Below are 21,863 nucleotides of genomic sequence, written 5' to 3'. Positions count from 1 at the left end.
TCTTAAATAGACATGCCCCATTCAAAAAATACAGAACTAAGAACAGATATAGCCCCTGGTTCTCCTCAGACTTGACTGCCCTTGACCAGCACAAAAACATCCTGTGGCGTACTGCATTAGCATCAAATTGCCCCCGCGATATGCAACTTTTCAGGGAAGTTAGGAACCAATATACACAAGCAGTTAGGAAAGCAAAGGCTAACTTTTTCAAACAGAAATTTGCATCCTGTAGCACTAACTCCAAAAAGTTTTGGGACACTGTAAAGTCCATGGAAAATAAGAGCACTTCCTCCCAGCTGCCCACTGCACTGAGGCTAGGAAACACTATCACCACCGATAAATCTACAATAATCGAGAATTTCAACAAGCATTTTGCTACGACTGGCCATGCTTTCCACCTGGCTACCACTACCCCGGCCACCAGCTCTGCACCCTCCGCTGCAACTTGCCCATGCCCCCACCGCTTCTCCTTCACACAAATCCAGACAGCTGACGTTCTAAAAGAGCTGCAAAATCTGGACCCCTACAAATCATCTGGGCTAGACAATCTGGACCCTTTCTTTCTAAAACTAGCCGCCGAAATTGTCGCAACCCCTATTACTAGCCTGTTCAACCTCTCTTTCGTAACGTCTGAGATCCCCAGAGATTGGAAAGCTGCCGCGGTCATCCCCCTCTTCAAAGGGGGTGACACTCTAGATCCAAACTGTTACAGACCCATATCCATCCTGCCCTGCCTTTCAAAAGTTTTTGAAAGCCAAGTCAACAAACAGATCACCGACCATTTCGAATCCCACCGTACCTTCTCCGCTATGCAATCCGGTTTCCGAGCTGGTCATGGGTGCACTTCAGCCACGCTCAAGGTCCTAAACGATATTATAACCGCGATCGATAATAGACAGTACTGTGCAGCCGTTTTCATTGACCTGGCCAAGGCTTTCGACTCTGTCAACCACCGCATTCTTATTGGCAGACTAAATAGCCTTGGTTTCTCAAATGACTGCCTCGCCTGGTTCACCAACTACTTCTCAGATAGAGTTCAATGTGTCAAATCGGAGGGCCTGTTGTCTGGACCTATGGCAGTCTCTATGGGGGTGCCACAGGGTTCAATTCTTGGGCCGACTCTTTTCTCTGTGTATATCAATGACGTCGCTCTTGCTGCTGGTGACTCTCAGATCCACCTCTACGCAGACGACACCATTTTGTATACATCTGGCCCTTCATTGGACACTGTGTTAACAAACCTCCAAACGAGCTTCAATTCCATACAACACTCCTTCAGTAGCCTCCAACTGCTCTTAAACACTAGTAAAACTAAATGCATGCTCTTCAACCGAACGCTGCTTGCACCCGCCCACCCGACTAGAATCACTACTCTCGACGGGTCTGACCTAGAGTATGTGGACAACTACAAATACCTAGGTGTCTGGTTAGACTGTAAACTCTCCTTCCAGACTCACATTAAGAATCTCCAATCCAAAGTTAAATCTAGAATCGGTTTCCTATTTCGCAACAAAGCCTCCTTCACTCATGCTGCCAAACATGCCCTCGTAAAACTGACTATCCTACCGATCCTTGACTTCGGCGATGTCATTTACAAAATAGCCTCCAACACTCTACTCAGCAAATTGGATGTAGTCTATCACAGTGCCATCCGTTTTTGTCTCCAAAGCCCCATATAATACCCACCACTGTGACCTGTACGCTCTTGTTGGCTGGTCCTCACTACATATTCGTCGCCAAACCCACTGGCTCCAGGCCATCTATAAATCACTGCTAGGCAAATCCCCGCCTTATCTTAGCTCATTGGTCACCATAGCAACACCCACCCGTAGTCTGCGCTCCAGCGGGTATATCTCACTGGTCATCCCCAAAGCCAACACCTCCTTTGGCCGCAATTCCTTCCAGTTCTCTGCTGCCAATGACTGGAACAAATTGCAAAAATCTCTGAAGCTGGAGACACTTATCTCCCTCACTAACTTTAAGCATCAGTTGTCAGAGCACCTTACCGATCACTGCACCTGTACACAGCCCATCTGAAATTAGCCCGCCCAACTACCTCATCCCTATATTGTTATCTATTTTGCTCATTTGTACCCCAGTATCTCTATTTGCACATCATCTCTTGCACATCTATTATTCCAGTGTTAATACTAATTGTAATTATTTTGCACTATAGCCTATTTTATTGCCTACCTCCATAACTTGCTAAATTTGCACACTGTATATTATATGTATTTCTGTTGTATTTTTGACTTTGTTTTGTTTTACCCCATATGTAACTCTGTGTTTGTTTTTTATCGCACTGCTATGCTTTATCTTGGCCAGGTCGCAGTTGTAAATGAGAACTTGTTCTCAACTGGTTTACCTGGTTAAATAAAGGTGAAATAAAAAAATAATTTTTTTTAAAAAAAACTACGGGGTACCAGAGGACATAGTGTCTGACCGAGGACCCCAGTTCACATCCAAGGTCTGGAAGGCATTCATGGAACAAAAAAAATTGCTTTTCTTTCGAAAACAAAGACATTTCTAAGTGACTCCAAACTTTTGAACAGTAGTGTATGTATTTTGAGCTTTGAGTTTTGAGACGACAAGTAAATTTTTACATTTTAGTCATTTAGCAGACACTCTTATCCAGAGCGACTTACAGTTAGTGAGTGCATACATTATTTATTTATATTTTTTTCATACTGGCCCCCCGTGGGAATCGAACCCACAACCCTGGCGTTGCAAACGCCATGCTCTACCAACTGAGCTACATCCCTGCTGGCCATTCCCTCCCCTACCCTGGACGACGCTGGGCCAATTGTGCGCCGCCCCATGGGTCTCCCGGTCGCGGCCGGCTACGACAGAGCCGGGATTCGACCTTAGACCACTGCGCCACTTTTGCAAAACGCATTTACTGTTCTGTGTCTTGTGGACTCTGTTTTGAAAATCGACAACATTGTTCTGAAAAATGCTTCTACGCGATTGAGAAAAACTATCTTATCGTCTATTGAAACCTGGGCTTCCTACTTTACTTGTGACTTTACTGTCCTTTTACTTTAATTGAAAAATGTCCTCAAACTTTCCTTCATTCGCTGGTAGGGAAGAATGGGGGAAATTGGTTGAAAGGTGCATGCTCACTATTATTAGGGGAGACCGGGGGAAGTTGTAACATATTTAGTCTTCATCTATTATTGACCTGTTTGGGATTTTTTTTACTTCCGTTTGCTTCCATTTAAGAAACGTTTTGCAACAGAATCGGCAGAATGAATACACCCCTGATCACACGCTCACACAGTTCACTTTCATAGCAGCCACATAAAGCATCACTTTTCTCATTGTATAATTCCTTCTCGCATCTACGCGCTCGCCTCCTCTCATCTTTTCCCTTCACTTGTGGACTTCACTACATAATACAACAGCTGTCTGTGACCAGGCGCAAAAACCTCTCCAAGCCAAACCTTCATACCATAACCGCTAACCAGCCTAAATCGTTGTCACCATTTTAACTTTATAGTCAACAAACTAGAACTAACGCGTTAGTAAACCCACAATCCAATCCATGTGTACAATCACGCAGTACAGTGTACAGCAAGCAGTTTAACAGTTACACTGGTGGTCCCCGGTGGCAATAAATTAATTAAACCGAAAGCTTATCTTGACTTGGAAGAGTTGTATTGTTGGATAGCCTTTACCAGCTAGCTAACATAAATAGCATTCCTCTCTGTTTGAGTCAGGTTGTTGAGTAGGCTAAATTAGCTGTATTAGCGAAGTGAAAGGTAAACTAAGAAGAAGAAAAAATACAATTAAATATCGCTCTCTCTGCTGCTTCTCCTTAATTTAAGAAATGAATTTGTTCAAAACTGTTCAACTATTGTCTTCCTCTCTCTTTGAGTCAACTACTCACCACATTTTATGCACTGCAGTGCTAGCTAGCTGTAGCGTATGCTTTTGGTACTAGATTCATTCTCTGATCCTTTGATTGGATGGGCGAGATGTTAGTTCATACTGCAAGAGATCTGATAGGTTGGAACACGTCTTCCGGAAGTCGTCATAATTACTCTGTTACGCTTTGAACACACTGACTGCGTCATTGCGCAAAATGGTATGCAGCATCATCTAGATACAGTTGAAGTCGGAAGTTTACATACCCCTTAGCCAAATACATTTAAACTCAGTTTTCCACAATTCCTGACATTTAATCCTAGTACAAATTCCCTGTCTTAGGTCAGTTAGGATCACCACTTTTATTTTAAGAATGTGAAATGTCAGAATAATAGTAGAGAGAATGATTATTTAAGCTTTTATTTCTTTCATCACATTCCCAGTGGGTCAGAAGTTTACATACACAATTAGTATTTGGTAGCGTTGCCTTTAAATTGTTTAACTTGTGTCAAATGTTTTGGGTAGCCTTCCACAAGCTTCCCACAATAAGTTGGGTGAATTTTGGCCCATTCCTCCTCACAGAGCTGGTGTAACTGAGTCAGGTTTGTAGGCCTCCTTGCTCGCACACGCTTTTTCAGTTCTGCCCACATATTTTCTATAGGATTGAGGTCAGGGCTTTGTGATGGCCACTCCAATACCTTGACTTTGTTGTCCTTAAGCCATTTTGCCACAACTTTGGAAGTATGCTTGGGGTCATTGTCCATTTGGAAGACCCATTTGCGACCAAGCTTTAACTTCCTGACTGATGTCTTGAGATGTTGCTTCAATATATCCACATAATTTTCTTTCCTCATGATGCCATCTATTTTGTGAAGTGCACCAGTCCCTCCTGCAGCAAAGCACCCCCACAGCATGATGCTGCCACCCCCGTGCTTCACGGTTGGGATGGTGTTCTTCGGCTTGCAAGCGTCTCCTTTTTTCCTCCAAACATAACGATGGTCATTATGGCCAAACAGTTCTATTTTTGTTTCATCAGACCAGAGGACATTTCTCCAAAAAGTACGATCTTTGTCCACATGTGCAGTTGCAAACCGTAGTCTGGCTTTTTAATGGCGGTTTTGGAGCAGTGGCTTCTTCCTTGCTGAGCGGCCTTTCAGGTTATGTCGATATATAGGACTCGTTTTACTGTGGATATAGATACTTTTGTACCTGTTTCCTCCAGCATCTTCACAAGGTCCTTTGCTGTTGTTCTGGGATTGATTTGCACTTTTCGCAGGAAAGTACGTTCATCTCTAGGAGACAGAACGCGTCTCCTTCCTGAGCGGTATGACGGCTGCGTGGTCCCATGGTGTTTATACTTGCGTACTATTGTTTGTACAGATGAAGGTGGTACCTTCAGGCGTTTGGAAATTGCTCCCAAGGATGAACCAGACTTGTGGAGGTCTACAATTATTTTTCTGAGGTCTTGTCTGATTTCTTTTGATTTTCCCATGATGTCAAGCAAAGAGGCACTGAGTTTGAAGGTAGGCCTTGAAATACATCCACAGGTACACCTCCAATTGACTCAAATGATGTCAATTAGCCTATCAGAAGCTTCTAAAGCCATGACATCATTTTCTGGATTTTTCCAAGCTGTTTAAAGGCACAGTCAACTTTGTGTATGTAAACTTCTGACCCACTGGAATTGTGATACAGTGAATTATAAGTGAAATAATCTGTCTGTAAACAATTTTTGGAAAAATTACTTGTGTCATGCACAAAGTAGATGTCCTAACCGACTTGCCAAAACTATAGTTTGTTAACAAGAAATGTGTGGAGTGGTTGAAAAACGAGTTTTAATGACTCCAACCTAAGTGTATGTAAACTTCCGACTTCAACTGTATGTGTGCAACAAAAGTTCAACATTCACCTTCTGCTACCATTTCTGTCAAACCGTTTACGCATACAGTTTGACGCATACGTTCGATAAATCCAACATATGCACCACACAGAACACACTGCAACTGCCTCTGCAACGCAATGCTGCAAGGCGAACGCAGCATTCCATTGGACATGAATGTACTTCTGGTGTACCAAAACACAATGATACAGTCAGTGTGTTCGAAGCGTAAGTCCATGAAAGAAGGTGAACCATGAGCCTCCTAGATTTTGTATTGAAGTCAATGTACCCAGAGGAGGGTGCTGTTGAGGCTACTGTAGAACTTCATTGCGTAACAGTGTTTTTATAATCAGTTATTTGGGGACGTGAATATGCAGTATTTAGTATAATTTTATTTTAAAAGGATATCATTTTTTATTTTCATTATTTTTATGAAATTCACTGAGTAGGATGGTCCTCCCATTCCTGTGAGGAGCCTCCACCTGTGGCATGACTACAATAGTCAGAGGGGTTGGCTAAAGCTACAGATCTGGGACCAGATTAGCCTTGCACAAGGGTGACATAAGTGTGCCATCTAAACTACCTACTTCAGGTAAACCTGAATGTTTCCTGAGTTGAGTGCTTCCTTCATTCAGTGTGTTTCTCTGTTGCCAGACGCGCTCCCTGCTCGGTGTTTTTGAGGAGGATGCAGCTGCTATATCTAAATACTCCCAGCAGCTCTTCCAGGCCATGCACAGAATCTACGATGCACAGGTGAGCAATGACCTCTGGGATACGCTCATGCCAGTTAGTGTTCAGGCTTTTAAAAACAAGCAAAAATGCAAATCATGCACGCACTCGTACTCTCACACACACACCTTTTCTTTATATTGCTCCTACAGCAAATTAGATGAAACTGACATGACTCCTTTTTCAGAATGAGTTGAGTGCTGCCACCCATCTCACCTCCAAACTTCTGAAGGAGTATGAGAAACAGGTAGGCCTATGTTCTCAGTGTCAACATGCTGGGATGATGTACAGTATGCATTTATTTTTGTCGATTTATCATTGAATTGTCAATGAGGCTATGTTTTCTATGGCACATTGATGCGCTAAGTAGTAAGTGAAACATACAAACACGTTGTTGTCGATATCATTAGGGCCAGGCAAAAATGTGAGTTTTGCCTGACCATGTGACCTGACCAGGAAAAAACTGAGCCCTAGTTAGTTTTTCTCTGTTCAGGAAATGCTTGCGCTCCTCTTTTTCATGCATCTTCCAAGAAAACCTTATGGTTTGAACATTAGTTGAATGCACTGACTCGGTCCCTCCAGATAAGAGCGTCTGCTAAATGACTAAAACGCAAATGTAAAATGGATTAGGGCTGACTTTAGGCTGTCTTTGCAGCGTTTCCCACTTTGCTGCGACGACGAGGTCATGAGCTCCACTCTGCAGCAGTTTGCCAAAGTCATAGACGAGGTGAGAACACACAGCGGGTCCGCTGCTCTGCCCTCATCAACCCCTCCTCCTCACTGTGGCACGCTGCTGTTCAAATAGGATGACACTGGTTTAACCTTCTCTCTCTTCTCTCTGTCGTAATCTCGACCTTTCTTAATTACACTACACTATACACACGCTCTCACTCTGCACTTTAACCTCTCCCTACTTTTCTTTCCTCCATTCTCTTCATCTTAACCGCTCTTTCTTCTCTTTCTTTCTTCTATTGCTTCCTCCATTCTGTCCATTGTAACTTCTCCCTTTCCTTCTCTCTGTCTTAACCTCTCCCATCGTTCCCCCCGCAAAGGCTACTCTCTCACTCTTCACCTCAAGCCATCCCATCCATCTTTCTTTCTTCCTTCTCTCTAACCTCCCCTACCTGTCCTCTCCACCTGTGCGATGAGCGACACGACACATTTCCCTGAGGATATTCAATAATGTAACTAACCTATCTTCTCTCCCACAGCTGAGTTCCTGTCATGCAGTGCTGTCCACTCAGCTGGCTGATGCCATGATGTTTCCCATCACTCAGTTTAAGGAGAGGGACTTAAAAGGTAAGACTTTAAGGAGTTCCATTCTCATTTTGTTTTGTTTATATAGAGATCATTTACATTTATGAGAGATGGAGACGGATCACAGGGATGAATGGTGAAGAGGTGGACCTGGGGATCGAACCCTGGTCTCCAAGGGCATGTAGTTTGAAGGTGGCTGCGCTTGGTAGTGCCAGATTGTGAGCAGTTTGAAATGGACGTTAACCTTCTCTCTCTCCCCTACAGAGATACTGACCCTGAAGGAAGTGTTCCAGATAGCCAGCGATGGTGAGTGAGAACTATTCAGTAAAACATGAAAACAAATGTTGTTGTGATATGGCATGATGTCTTGTTACAAGCACATGTTGTAATTGTAATAACCACTCTGTCTACAGATCATGACATGGCCATCAACCGATACAGCCGTCTCTCTAAAAGGAGGGACAATGAGAAGGTACAGTGTTCTTTTTTGGGAACTTGATATTCTTATTGGAGATGTTTATTAATATAACATGACATTGTTGTAACAATAACTTCCTCACCAAATAAAACCTGACATGTGTGTGCCCATGCGTGTGCATGTCTGTGGGCGCGCGCGTGTGTGTGTCTTCTCTCCAGGTGAAGGGCGAGGTGATGGAGGATGTGTACACCTCCAGGAAGAAGCAGCACCAGACCATGATGCACTACTTCACAGCCCTCAACACGCTGCAGTACAAAAGAAGAAGATTTCCCTGCTAGAGCCACTGCTGGGATACATGCAGGCACAGGTACATCAGCCTTACTTTCTCTCTCTCTCTCTCTCTCTCTCTCTCTCTCTCTCTCTCTCCTCTCTCTCTCTCTCTCTCTCTCTCTCTCTCTCTCTCTCTCTCTCTCTCTCTCTCTCTCTCTCTCTCTCTCTCTCTCTCTCTCTCTCTCTCTCTCTCTCTCTCTCTCTGTATCTCTCTCTCTCTCTCTCTCTCTCTCTCTCTCTGTATCTCTCTCTCTCTCTCTCTCTCTCTCTATTTCTTTCTCTCTCTCTGTATTTCTCTCTGTATTTCTTTCTCTCTCTCTCTCTCTCTCTCTCTCTCTTTCTCTCTCTCTCTCTCTCTCTCTCTCTCTCTCTCTCTCTCTCTCTCTCTGTATTTCTCTCTGTATTTCTTTCTCTCTCTCTCTCTCTCTCTGTATTTCTCTCTCTCTCTGTATTTCTTTCTCTCTCTCTGCTCAAGTGTATGCTCTGATCAGCATGTCTGTCTCTCTGTATCTCCCAGATCAGCTTCTTCAAGCTGGGATCAGAGAACCTCACCCAGCAGTGGGAAGACTTCCTCACCGACATAGGAACCAGTGTTCAGAAGTAGGCTTAATCTCCTAGCCCCTAACCCCTAGGAATTTGTAGAGATCTGAAAAGATTGGATAGCTGTCAGCAATGGTGGTTGCTCCATCTTTCCGTCTGTTAGGCCAGTTGGAATTGACGTATTGCTTACAAATGTTTTTACGGCCGGGCGTGTAATGTGTGTGGTTGTGTCCAGTGTCCGCAGGGAGATGGCCGGGGAGGTGGATGTGATGCAACAGACCATCCAAGACATGGAGCAGGCCAATGACCTCCTCTACATGCCCGACCCTGACCCCAGCCAGGTTCCTGTCAACCGCAACCTCACACGCAAGGCCGGCTACCTCAACACTCGCAAGTAAGAAATAACTGCCTAGCCAAACAAACTGACCTTCCTCAGTCCTGCAACAATGTTGTTCAAGACCAACATATATTTTAAATAAACACTTGCATTAGTAAATAAAATAAAAAGGTTTTATTCATTTCTAGTGAAAGTGAATACGGTCCTAAATGCCTTCATCAGAACGACAATATGTTTCAACCATGTTTTTACTCCTGAATGTATTCCCTAAGTAAAACGGGCCTAGTGTCTTCATCATGGGACCGGCAGTACTTCTTCACCCAGGGAGGGAACCTGATGAGCCAGGCACGGGGGGATGTGGCGGGGGGTCTGGTCATGGATATAGACAACTGCTCCGTCATGGCCGTGGACTGTGAGGACCGACGCTTCTGCTTCCAGATCACATCCTTCGACGGCAAGAAGTAAATGACTACATATTAAAGCTTTATAAACTAGTTATAACAGCTTATGAAGATGTATTATTACCAAGTTATAACAGCTTATGAAGCTTTCTAACTTAGTCACAACAAATAATTATTTCCACAGAAGTTACTGATGTGCTCGGTCTTTGTTTTAGAGTGGCCATCTTGCAGGCAGAGAGCAGGAAGGATTGTGAAGAGGTGAGACAACAGTTTTAGTGAAATGTATTGTAGATGTATTGTATAAATGTATGCATTTCCGTCTGACTGTATAATGTAGGTGTGGTATCTCCTAATAACACTGTCCTGTGCTCCTCTTTCCTCCCTCAGTGGATTGCAACGATTAACAACATCTCAAAGAGGATTTATCTCAGTGAGAACCCAGAGGTGAATATCATGCTATGCTCTGGAAAAGCCTGTGCTTGCATCATCTTTATATTTAGTACATATTATCATAGATAGAGCAATGCTCCAACACCCCTGTGTGTGTCTATGGTGTGACATTCACCTAGCCAGTGCTGGATGTCTGGGATGGGATGTGGTTAGTGTGAATCTCATCTCCCCTCTTTCTCTCTCTTGCCGAGCTGTTGTCAAGCACATTTCCTCTTTGCTGAAATGCCCTCTTTCTATTGGCAGGAAATCGCAGCCAGAGTGAACCAATCAGCTCTTGAGGCTGTGACACCGTCTCCCTCCTTCCAGCAGAGGCATGAGAGTATGCGGCCGAGCACGTGGGTGTCTGAACCGTCTCTCTTCACACAATCATACACTTCATTATTAGGGCCAGGAGTTTTTCCTGATCTGACTACCAAAATCTCTAGGCCTTGGTTATATACAGTACAGTCGATAACTAGCCTAGCCTGTAACTTGGAGACTAGTGTTTTTCCTGGTTTAGTCACATGGTCTGGAAAAACTCCTGACCCTACTGTAGTTAGAGGTTTCTTGATCACACAGTGAGGGAAAAAAGTATTTGATCCCCTGCTGATTTTGTACGTTTGCCCACTGACAAAGAAATGATCAGTCTATAATTTTAAAGGTAGGTTTATTTGAACAGTGAGAGACAGAATAACAACACAAAAATCCAGAAAAACGCATGTCAAAAATGTTATAAATTGATTTGCATTTTAATGACGGAAAGAAGTATTTGACCCCCTCTCAATCAGAAAGATTTCTGGCTCCCAGGTGTCTTTTATACAGGTAACGAGCTGAGATTAGGAGCACACTCTTAAAGGGTGTGTTCCTAATCTCAGCTTGTTACCTGTATAAAAGACACCTGTCCGCAGAAGCAATCAATCAATCAGATTCCAAACTCCACCATGGCCAAGACCAAAGAGCTCTCCAAGGATATCAGGGACAAGATTGTAGACCTACACAAGGCTGGAATGGGCTACAAGACCATCGCCAAGCAGCTTGGTGAGAAGGTAACAACAGTTGGTGCGATTATTCGCAAATGGTAGAAACACAAAAGAACTGTCAATCTCCCTCTGCCTGGGGCTCCATGCAAGATCTCACCTCGTGGAGTTGCAATGATCATGAGAACGGTGAGGAATCAGCCCAGAACTACGCGGGAGGATCTTGTCAATGATCTCAAGGCAGCTGGGACCATAGTCACCAAGAAAACAATTGGTAACACACTACGCCGTGAAGGACTGAAATCCTGCAGTGTCCGCAAGGTCCCCCTGCTCACGAAAGCACATATACACGGCCTTCTGAAGTTTGCCAATTAACATCTGAATGATTCAGAGGAGAACTGGGTGAAAGTGTGTGGTCAGATGAGACCAAAATCGAGCTCTTTGGCATCAACTCAACTCGCCGTGTTTGGAGGAGGAGGAATGCTGCCTATTACCCCAAGAACACCATCCCCACCGTCAAACATGGAGGTGGAAACATTATGCTTTTGGGGTGTTTTTCTGCTAAGGGGAAAGGACAACTTCACCACATCAAAGGGACGATGGACGGGGCCATGTACCGTCAAATCATGGATGAGAACCTCCTTCCCTCAGCCAGGGCATTGAAAATGGATTGTGGATGGGTATTCCAGCATGACAATGACCCAAAACACACGGCCAAGGCAACAAAGGAGTGGCTGAAGAAGAAGCACATTAAGGTCCTGGAGTGGCCTAGCCAGTCTCCAGACCTTAATCCCATAGAAAATCTGTGGAGGGAGCTGAAGGTTTGAGTTGCCAAACGTCAGCCTCGAAACCTTAATGACTTGTAGAAGATCTGCAAAGAGGAGTGGAACAAAATCCCTCCTGAGATGTGTGCAAACCTGGTGGCCAAGTACAAGAAACGTCTGACCTCTGTGATTGCCAACAAGGGTTTTGCCACCAAGTACTAAGTCATGTTTTGCAGAGGGGTCAAATACTTATTTCCCTCATTAAAATGCAAATCAATTTATAACATTTTTGACATGCGTTTTTCTGGATTTTTTTGTTGTTATTCTGTCTCTCACTGTTCAAATAAACCTACCATTAAAATTATAGACTGATCATGTCTTTGTCAGTGGGCAAACGTACAAAATCAGCAGGGGATCAAATACTTTTTTCCCTCACTTTACCTGTATTCTTATGTTAAATGCAGCTAGCATCCCTCTTTTCCATCTTTCTAACCTCCATCTCTTTTCTGTTCCCTCGGTCCCATCCATCCATCTCTACATCTCTCCGTAGACAAGGGCGGCCGCAGGCAGCGCGGGCCAGCAGTGTGAGCTCGGCAGGCTCTGAGGCGCCCTCCCCGGCCCTCTCAGTCCTCTCATTGGACGCACTGGTGGCTCCAAACACGCCCATCCAGTTTGACATCATCTCTCCAGTCAGCGAGGAGGACACAGGACAGGTCAAGGCTGCCGGACAGGGCAGGTCGGTACTAACTAACCAGGGCTTCCTTAACGGTGTATAGGCAGGACTAGCCCATCGTGTTTGTTGAATGGAAAATAGTTCTGAGTCTACTACACTGTGTCAGTCGTGTTCTTAAGAGGCGGGTGTGTTTCTTTGCTCCCTGTTTTTGAAAGAAGGACCAATCCTTTTGGTGAATCAGGAGACACACCAGCTGAGGAGAGTGAAGGTAGGTGTCCCTCTTGTGAGTGTGTTTCTCAGGTGGTCAGGTTAAAAGCTAAAGATGAATTTCCATGAAAAATCAAATAAAATGGACAGTGTGTTTGTGTGTGTGTCTGTGTCCACCCAGACTCTATCCTGCACCAGCTGTTCATTGTGCGTTTCCTGGGTTCTATGGAGGTGAAGAATGCAGACAGCTCTGACGTCATCAATGAGACCATGCGACAGATCCTAGCAGCCAGGGCCATACACAACATCTTCAGGATGACTGAGTCTCACCTGCTGGTCACCTGCGAATGCCTCAAGTGAGAGACAAGCTCTTTGCCCTTATTATACAGTCATGGAAATTCATTCAATTCAGGCTTATCCTCTGTGTTGTTTTGTTTTCAGGCTAATCGATCCTCAGACACAAGTCACACGGCTGAGGGTAGGCATGTGACTGATTGATTTGACGTATTATCACTGTCAAGATGCATGAGATTGTCTAGTCTAGACTTGATGTTTCACGTGACTTCTTAATTTCCTTCTCCCTCCTGCCTTTCGCCCCCCCCCTCTCCCTTTCTCTCTCCCGCTCTCGCTCCCTCTTCCGCTCTCTCTCCCTCCCCCAGTTCCCTCTCTCCAGTGTGGTGTTGTGTGCTGCCCACCAGGAGAACAAGCGTCTGTTTGGATTTGTTCTGCAGACAGCAGAAGGCAGGGTGGACGGACAACCAATCACTGTCTGCTACATCTTTGAGTCCAACAATGATGGGGAAAAGGTAGATTCTGCTCTGCTGTGTAGCCTTTCTTCTTCCATGATGTGTAGGTAGCTAAAGGCTGTAAATAGGGCATAGAGTGTTTCCTGGTAAAGCACACATGCAAATGTGTTTTTATGGTCAGCAACAAGTCCTGGCTAGGAGTAAGCATGTTGTGTCTGTGTAGTGATGGCACTATCAGTTAAAACAGCGTATAGTTTCCATGTTGTGGCAAAAGGAAGGCATTTGCATGTGTGTCTACTGTTACCCATGGTCATTTTCTGTTACAGTGGGGGAAAAAAGTATTTAGTCGGCCACCAATTGTGCAAGTTCTCCCACTTAAAAAGATGAGAGGCCTGTAATTTTCATCATAGGTACACGTCAACTATGACAGACAAAATGAGGAAAAAATTTCCAGAAAATCACATTGTAGGATTTTTTATGAATTTATTTGCAAATTATGGTGGAAAATAAGTATTTGGCAATAACAAAAGTTTCTCAATACTTTGTTATATACCCTTTGTTGGCAATGACACAGGTCAAACGTTTTCTGTAAGTCTTCACAAGATTTTCACACACTGTTGCTGGTATTTTGGCCCATTCCTCCATGCAGATCTCCTCTAGAGCAGTGATGTTTTGGGGCTGTCGCTGGGCAACACGGACTTTCAACTCCCTCCAAAGATTTTCTATGGGGTTGAGATCTGGAGACTGGCTAGGCCACTCAAGGACCTTGAAATGCTTCTTACGAAGCCACTCCTTCGTTGCCCGGGCGGTGTGTTTGGGATCATTGTCATGCGGAAAGACCCAGCCACGTTTCATCTTCAATGCCCTTGCTGATGGAAGGAGGTTTTCACTCAAAATCTCACGATACATGGCCCCATTCATTATTTCCTTTACACGGATCAGTCGTCCTGGTCCCTTTGCAGAAAAACTGCCCCAAAGCATGATGTTTCCACCCCCATGCTTCACAGTAGGTATGGTGTTCTTTGGATGCAACTCAGCATTCTTTGTCCTCCAAACACGACGAGTTAAGTTTTTACCAAAAAGTTATATTTTGGTTTCATCTGACCATATGACATTCTCCCAATCCTCTTCTGGATCATCCAAATGCACTCTAGCAAACTTCAGACGGGCCTGGACATGTACTGGCTTAAGCAGGGGGACACGTCTGGCACTGCAGGATTTGAGTCCCTGGCGGCGTAGTGTGTTACTGATGGTAGGCTTTGTTACTTTGGTCCCAGCTCTCTGCAGGTCATTCACTAGGTCCCCCTGTGTGGTTCTGGGATTTTTGCTCACCGTTCTTGTGATCATTTTGACCCCACGGGGTGAGATCTTGCGTGGAGCCCCAGATCGAGGGAGATTATCAGTGGTCTTGTATGTCTTCCATTTCCTAATAATTGCTCCCACAGTTGATTTCTTCAAACCAAGCTGCTTACCTATTGCAGATTCAGTCTTCCCAGCCTGGTGCAGGTCTACAATTTTGTTTCTGGTGTCCTTTGACAGCTCTTTGGTCTTGGCCATAGTGGAGTTTGGAGTGTGACTGTTTGAGGTTGTGGACAGGTGTCTTTTATACTGATAACAAGTTCAAACAGGTGCCATTAATACAGGTAACGAGTGGAGGACAGAAGAGCCTCTTAAAGAAGAAGTTACAGGTCTGTGAGAGCCAGAAATCTTGCTTGTTTGTAGGTGACCAAATACTTATTTTCCACCATAATTTGCAAATAAATTCATAAAAAATCCTACAATGTGATTTTCTGGATTTTCTTTCCTCATTTCGTCTGTCATAGTTGACGTGTACCTATGATGAAAATTACAGGCCTCTCTCATCTTTTTAAGTGGGAGAACTTGCACAATTGGTGGCTGACTAAATACTTTTTTCCCCCACTGTATCTCTGAGTGTATGTTGTTGTTCTCCTTTCAGATCTGTGACAGTGTGGGGCTGGCCAAACAGATAGCTTTCCACTCAGAGATGGTAAGAAATGTGAGACTCTGTTCTAGTGGAATTCATTTGTTAAGATGAATCTTCGTTACTCATGTGGGACCTTTACTGTTTTAATGTTTTTGCTGATTCAGGATCGCAAAGCTACGGAGAAGAGGAAGGAGCAGGACAAGGCCAAGGAGAAACAGCAGGAGGAGCTGAGTAAACAGAAACAGATAGAAAAGGTACTGTCAGTGTCCCAGAAAATCGTATCAATTTCCATTGAAAAAATTTACAATATAGTATCCTATTCTCGTTGACTTATAAATCAACGCCTATCTTGACCAGTTTCCTGTCTATAATCATAACTTTACTACCCTCTGTGTTCGATCATGTCACAGTAAACTGAATGATTGATTAATCAATTAATCTGAATGAAACCACAGGACCTAGAGGAACAGAGCCGTTTGATTGCTGCCTTCAGTCGCCCCACCCCCCTTGCCGCTGGCACTGACGGACAGTTCCTGGTGCTGAGCAACAGCCAATCAGAGGACAGTGATGCAGGAGTGGAGGAGCGGGAGAAGGGAGAGTCAGAGGCCTAACAGAATGGAACGGAGAGATGTTACTGTTAGCTTTCACTGGATACTACTTTGGCTGACCAAACCACTGGAAGTCAGTAATGTTCAATGGAGGGAGGCAACTTGAAGAGGTGACTTGAGGAGACCTTGAGAGATGCAACCGTTGGGGACAATTTCACCAAGTTGAGCCTAAGTTAAACTTTTACGCAAATCATCAGCGATGCAACTGCTGGCTTTGATCCTCTGCTGGATAGGCTACCCACCAATGTGCTGTTCAGAAGAAACACCCACGAGGGACATAGCCTGGTCCCAGATCTGTTTGTGCTTTTGCCTACTCCATTGTCATTGTCAAGCCAAACAATTGCATGACAATTCCATAAGGAGTTGGCAAGAGAGTAGAAACAGACTCGCACCCAGGCTACAAGGGACAGGCTTGACGATGTGTTACCACAAAGTAGTACCCCATGAAAACAGACAGTTAGAGGTGGACTTGGTTCCTCTCCAGACCCCCACCTCGGCTCCGCAACCATGGGCCTGCACAGATACAGCCTCTCTCTGGCTGGGCTCACCTCTGGCTCCTACTGTTGGTCAATGGAGGAACAGGATTCAGAGTGCAAGGAAAATAAATACTTCCTAACATAAAAATGAGAAAAAACGACCCCACTAGCTAAGAAAAGAAGAGTAGAAAAAGAACTGTGACTGAACAGTCAATATAATCTTTCCGGATCATTCTCCTCCTTGTGTAAATTATAATGTATTTTATACTCGCAATTATATAGATGTATACTGGCAGAAAATATAGAAGAATTAAAATAATGCTTTTCTGGTTTTGTTTATTTAGAAAATCAGGTGCAGTTCTGACTGAATACTATGGCTTTCTAAAAGTTAGAGATTATAGAGTGTATTAATATGGTGGGAAGACATTGCACATGTTAATACTGTAATAACAGATTTCTGTATTGTTTGTGTAAACAGTATACATATAGTCTAATTAAGCAATAAGGCCTGAGGGTGTGTGGTATATGGCCAATATACCATGGCTAAGGGCTGTTCTTATGCACGAAGCAAAGTGCCTGGATTCAGCCCTTAGCCGTGGTATATTGGCCATATACCACAACCCCCCAAGGTGCCTTATTGCTATTATAAACTATTTACCAATGTAAATAGAGCAGTAAAAATAAATGTTTTGTCATACCCGTGGTATACCACGGTCTGATATACCACGGCTGTCAGCCAATCAGCATTCAGAGCTCAAACCACCCAGTTTATAATCTACAGTGCTGTGAAAAAGTATTTGCCCCCTTTCTGATTTTCTCTGTTTTTGCATATCTTTAATACTGAATGTTATCAGATCTTCAACCAAAACCTAATATTAGATAAAGGGAACCTGAGTTTACAAATAACAAAAAAAAGTAATACTTATTTTATTTATTTTATTAACTAAGTTATGCAACACCCAATTCCTGTGTGAAAAAGTAATTGCCCCTTTACACTCAATAACTGGTTGTGCCACCTTTAGCTGCAATCACTGCAACCAAATGCTTCCTGTAGTTGTTGATCAGTCTCTCACATCGCTGTGGAGGAATGTTGGCCCACTCTTGCATGCAGAACTGTTTTAACTCACCGACATTTGTGGGTTTTCAAGCATGAAATGCTTGTTTCAAGTCCTGCCACAACATCTCAATTGGGATTAGGTCTGGGCTTTGACTAGGCAATTCCAAAACTTCAAATGTGTTGCTTTTTAGCCATTTTCATGTAGACTTGATTGTGTGTTTTGGATCATTGTCTTGCTGCATGACCCAGCTGCGCTTCAGCTTCAGCTCACAGACGGATGGTCTGACATTCTCCTGTAGAATTCACTGATACAGAGCAGAATCATGGTTCCTTCTATTAAGGCAAGTCGTCCAGGTCCTGAGGCAGCAAAGCATCCCCAAACCATCACACTACCACCACCATGCTTGACCGTTGGTATGAGGTTCTTCCTCTGGAATGTAGTGTTTGGTTTTCGCCAGACATAATGGGACCCATCTTTTCGAAAAGGTTGACTCAAGTTTGCCAAAAAGCACCTGGAAACACCTGGATGATCATCAACACTCTTGGAAGAATGTTCAATGGATAGATTAGTCAAAAGTATAACTTTTTGGATGGCATGGGTCCCATTATGCCTGGCGAAGACCAAACACTGCATTCCACAGTAAGAACCGTATACCAACAGTCAAGCATGGTGGTGGTAGTGTGATGGTTTGGGGATGCTTTGTTGCTTCAGGACCTTGTCTACATTCAGCCTCTTACCGTTAGCTAACAGGTTTGCATGTGCTTTGGATCCTATCATGAAGATAAATAATTGTCACTTACATCCTTGTTAGTAATTTTTTTTATAACAAATTATTACTACCATTTCAATGAACCATGTTTTGTTTCGAGTGATGGCGATTTTGACATTGTACCCCTAACACCAATAGTGGTATGCTCATAAATGAATCAGACTTTTGCCTGAGGTGTCAATGTATTAATCTGCTAGGTTGAAGCAATAACAATACTGTATTACAATGTGCTAAATTAATCCATAATGTATTGGAATGGTTTGTATGTTTCTCAGATCATTTCTGTATAAAGAAGTGCACTACATATGTATGCTATGTATGGGACATTTTTTAGAAGTGTTCCTCAACCTTTGCTATGATGTAAGTTTTTTCTGAGCTCTGACTGCAAGTTTATCAGCTCAACTAATAGAGAATACAACTATCATATCAACCAAGTGAAATTGATTCGGTTTATATAAATAGAACTGATATCCCAGAAGAATATTTTATTTATTATTTCGATTTTGGGGAAAGGTTTTGGGAGTAGTAAACTGGGTTATTGAGATGTTAATATGGGGGACTGCACTTTCGTACTTCATGCAGGGGGGAATATGATCATCTTTACTGTATATACTTCAATGATTACTGTTGCAGTGTCCTAAATAGCTTTTCAACAATAAATATACACTAATTCAAGGGTTAGGGTTGTGTTTTAATTCTCCTGATTCAGAGTGTGTGTGTGTGTGTATGTGCGCGCGCGCCTATAGACTGCAAATAAGCCTGTTCTTTCTTAGAGTAGCCAATTAAGTATTGCTCTTCTTTCAAAACAAAAAGACTGGGCGCGCCCGTGCACATTGACATCCCTTGTGTCCGAATCCTCTCCGTTCCATTCAGAGCGAAAAGTAAACAAGTGAGCTATTTGTTTAAAGCTCCCGTTGTTCTGTTCGTTAAGGCGAGCACTAATCTGCTGTTGAATAGGTCGATTCGAGGAGGAACAAATATTACACACGAATTTCCAGCAACACGTCAACCTGCCGCTTTGACGGCTTTTGTTTGTCCCCAACATAATTCACCGTCCTATATGCATCACAACGGCAGGATGAGAGAATATTCATCAGGATTAAAACTAATAGTATTAGAGGATTATTATTAGGATTGGGATTATGTGATACTTGACTAGCCCCGCATAATGACGACTGCAGACAGTAGGCCTATCTAAAATAGTTGAAAAGGTGCCCAGGTTTGGCGACATGTGGGAATGGGTTTGATTTTCTACCTTGGTAGTTTTGAAGAAAAGGATGGCACTGTTTTTTTGTTTCAGTTATAAAATTAGGTTTAACGAATCCACTGTCCTAAAGAGATAACACCGTTATGCCTAGGCCTATTTGCAACCCCCCTAATCTGAATCGGGTTACCTGCGACTCAACGCGCCCAGTGGTGGGGGGTATTCGATTCACATGCTAAACTTTTTAGAACCTCTGATTTTAATTAGTGACGTATAAATTCCCTGATTCGTTTAAAAGTCGTCACCTGAGCAGCCAGCTTTCAGAGGCCAGTAACTTTTCAGAAGAGAGTTGGTTGACAGTATGGCTTCATCTACCGTTAGTTGCCAGATCAGGCTGGTTGACGCAAAGCCAGTTTTCACCATAGACAGCATCCTTGGGTTAGATTTGGACAGGCCAGAACTACGCAATGTGTCTGTGAAGCTGTATCGACCCTGGACGGGTAAAATACTATTTATTTCTCTCAAGTAAACTCTGATAATAATTGATGTCATTGTCTGTGGAGTTATATTGGGTTTTGTCTGGTGTTTTTCAGAATTGGAACCAACGCAACAGAGAAGTCACACCATAGTCAATAGACCATCGGAGCCTTCCTCAGAGATAAAGGGGAAAGAAGATGAACAGAAGCTCAAATGTAAACAACACTTTACGGAGTCCTACAGGAGAACATTAAACTGGTACATTGGGCGCAGGCCGCGGACGGCTTTCAGTAGCACACAGGTAAAACATAAATAAATAAATGTTTTAAGCATCGTGGTGCGTCAATAACAAAACATTTAATAACATATGTATTATCGATATTAGCCTATATATCGGCTGAAGTGCAGTTAAAGTGTTTTATTTTACCTATTTATTTTTTGTATGATGCCATAACTGGGATTTTGCTGCAGGGTTACAGTTATCAGTATATACATTTGTGACAAATGAGTATCAATTTGTGACAAATGTTTTCATGGTAATACAATTTGATTGATATGATTTATTGATATGATTTCTTCTTGGGGTGCAGATTGAAGTCTTGGAGAGTGTGTTTCTCATCAACGCATACCCGGGTATTGACATCAGAGAAGAACTGGCTCAGAGGTTACATCTGGATGAGGACAGAATACAGGTAGGCCTAAAATCAACAGTTTCAAAATGACATTTAAAATGGGGATGTTTTTACACTAAGGCCTAACAGAGTTAATTTACCGTTCAACAGATGCCCCACATCACATAACAAATAAATACAAAAAATACAGGTTTTTGAACAATTCATTTGATTCATATGAATTTATATATATATACACACAATTATATATTTTTAAAAATATTTGCTCACTTTTCAAAGTATTTAATTTGTTAAACAGTAAATCAACTTTGCATGGCCTAACTTAATTGTTGTTGCATTCTACTTTGATTATTGCATTATAATTGCATTGTAACAGTTCAACAGTTCTTATTATTACACAGAATAGGGACTCTTTCTTCTTGTAACAAACATGAAATTAAAAATCTGTTAATTACAATGTAACATGTAAAAAAAAAAAAAAAAGAGGCTGAGTATGAAAAATGTATGCACTCACTAACTGTAAGTCGCTCTGGATAAGAGCGTCTGCTAAATGACTAAAATGTCAATGTAAAATGTGTAATTACAGCAACAGCCTACTACACAGGTATCTTCATGCTCTTATAAATACAAAAGCTTATTTTTTGATAAAATCCACATTGTTTTACACCATTAAGGTTGTTCTAAAAAGCTCTGTTGACGTTGTTCCGTTCTCCACAGATCTGGTTCCAGAATCGCAGAGCCAAGCTGAAACGTTCTCACAGAGAGTCACAGTTCCTCATGGTGAAAAAAGCCTTCGCAGATCTCAAGGACAAAGAAGGGGAATAGTCCTTGTGATAAACACAGACCTTATAGGGGCCTTAATTACCTTAATTAAGGACCTCTTGCTCTCTCTCGCTCTCTATACATATATTTAATATATTCTATGATGTAAATGTAAATTTTTGTAGGGTATGCTAAAATGTTTATGAACAGATAAGACCATTGTCAAATACATTTGTGGGTTCAGCATTTCTTCTCAGTTTATTGAGCTATATTGGCAAAATGTTTATTTTCTCCAACAATAGAAAACATTTATGAAAATGTAGATTATTAAATGATTTAGTTTGCAAGCAGCTGCAGGTTCCGGGTGTTCCCAGAACA

The 21,863-nt window shown here is 42.8% G+C and overlaps 2 protein-coding genes across 2 annotated transcripts in view; both read left to right on the top strand.

Moving 5' to 3' along the window:
- The window catches only part of LOC311133587 (DCC-interacting protein 13-alpha-like), a 32,217-nt gene extending 15,295 nt beyond the window's left edge, over window positions 1–16,922 (top strand). The window contains 22 exon segments of the mRNA XM_084167103.1: window positions 6,401–6,499; window positions 6,663–6,722; window positions 7,131–7,202; window positions 7,687–7,774; window positions 7,997–8,038; window positions 8,146–8,204; window positions 8,369–8,464; window positions 8,467–8,517; window positions 8,998–9,080; window positions 9,256–9,414; window positions 9,630–9,818; window positions 9,974–10,016; window positions 10,146–10,202; window positions 10,452–10,543; window positions 12,479–12,664; window positions 12,817–12,869; window positions 12,990–13,164; window positions 13,250–13,286; window positions 13,468–13,614; window positions 15,512–15,562; window positions 15,664–15,753; window positions 15,955–16,922. Coding sequence (XP_084023229.1) covers window positions 6,401–6,499; window positions 6,663–6,722; window positions 7,131–7,202; window positions 7,687–7,774; window positions 7,997–8,038; window positions 8,146–8,204; window positions 8,369–8,464; window positions 8,467–8,517; window positions 8,998–9,080; window positions 9,256–9,414; window positions 9,630–9,818; window positions 9,974–10,016; window positions 10,146–10,202; window positions 10,452–10,543; window positions 12,479–12,664; window positions 12,817–12,869; window positions 12,990–13,164; window positions 13,250–13,286; window positions 13,468–13,614; window positions 15,512–15,562; window positions 15,664–15,753; window positions 15,955–16,110 — 2,085 coding nt within the window. The 3' untranslated portion in view covers window positions 16,111–16,922.
- A 3,053-nt stretch (window positions 16,923–19,975) lies between these two features.
- On the top strand, window positions 19,976–21,548 carry hesx1 (HESX homeobox 1; the record flags this gene model as incomplete). Its single annotated transcript, XM_084166916.1, has 4 exons — window positions 19,976–20,114; window positions 20,208–20,392; window positions 20,682–20,783; window positions 21,441–21,548. 4 exons carry the CDS (start codon window positions 19,976–19,978, stop codon window positions 21,546–21,548), a joined length of 534 nt encoding a protein of 177 aa, XP_084023042.1.
- Between the last annotated feature and the right edge of the window lie 315 nt (window positions 21,549–21,863).

The sequence above is a fragment of the Coregonus lavaretus genome, assembly GCF_964263955.1.
Source record: "Coregonus lavaretus genome assembly, chromosome: 8".
Lineage (NCBI taxonomy): Eukaryota > Metazoa > Chordata > Actinopteri > Salmoniformes > Salmonidae > Coregonus > Coregonus lavaretus.
Note: the sequence above shows the minus strand (reverse complement) of the source record. Positions and strands in the feature narration are given on the sequence as shown.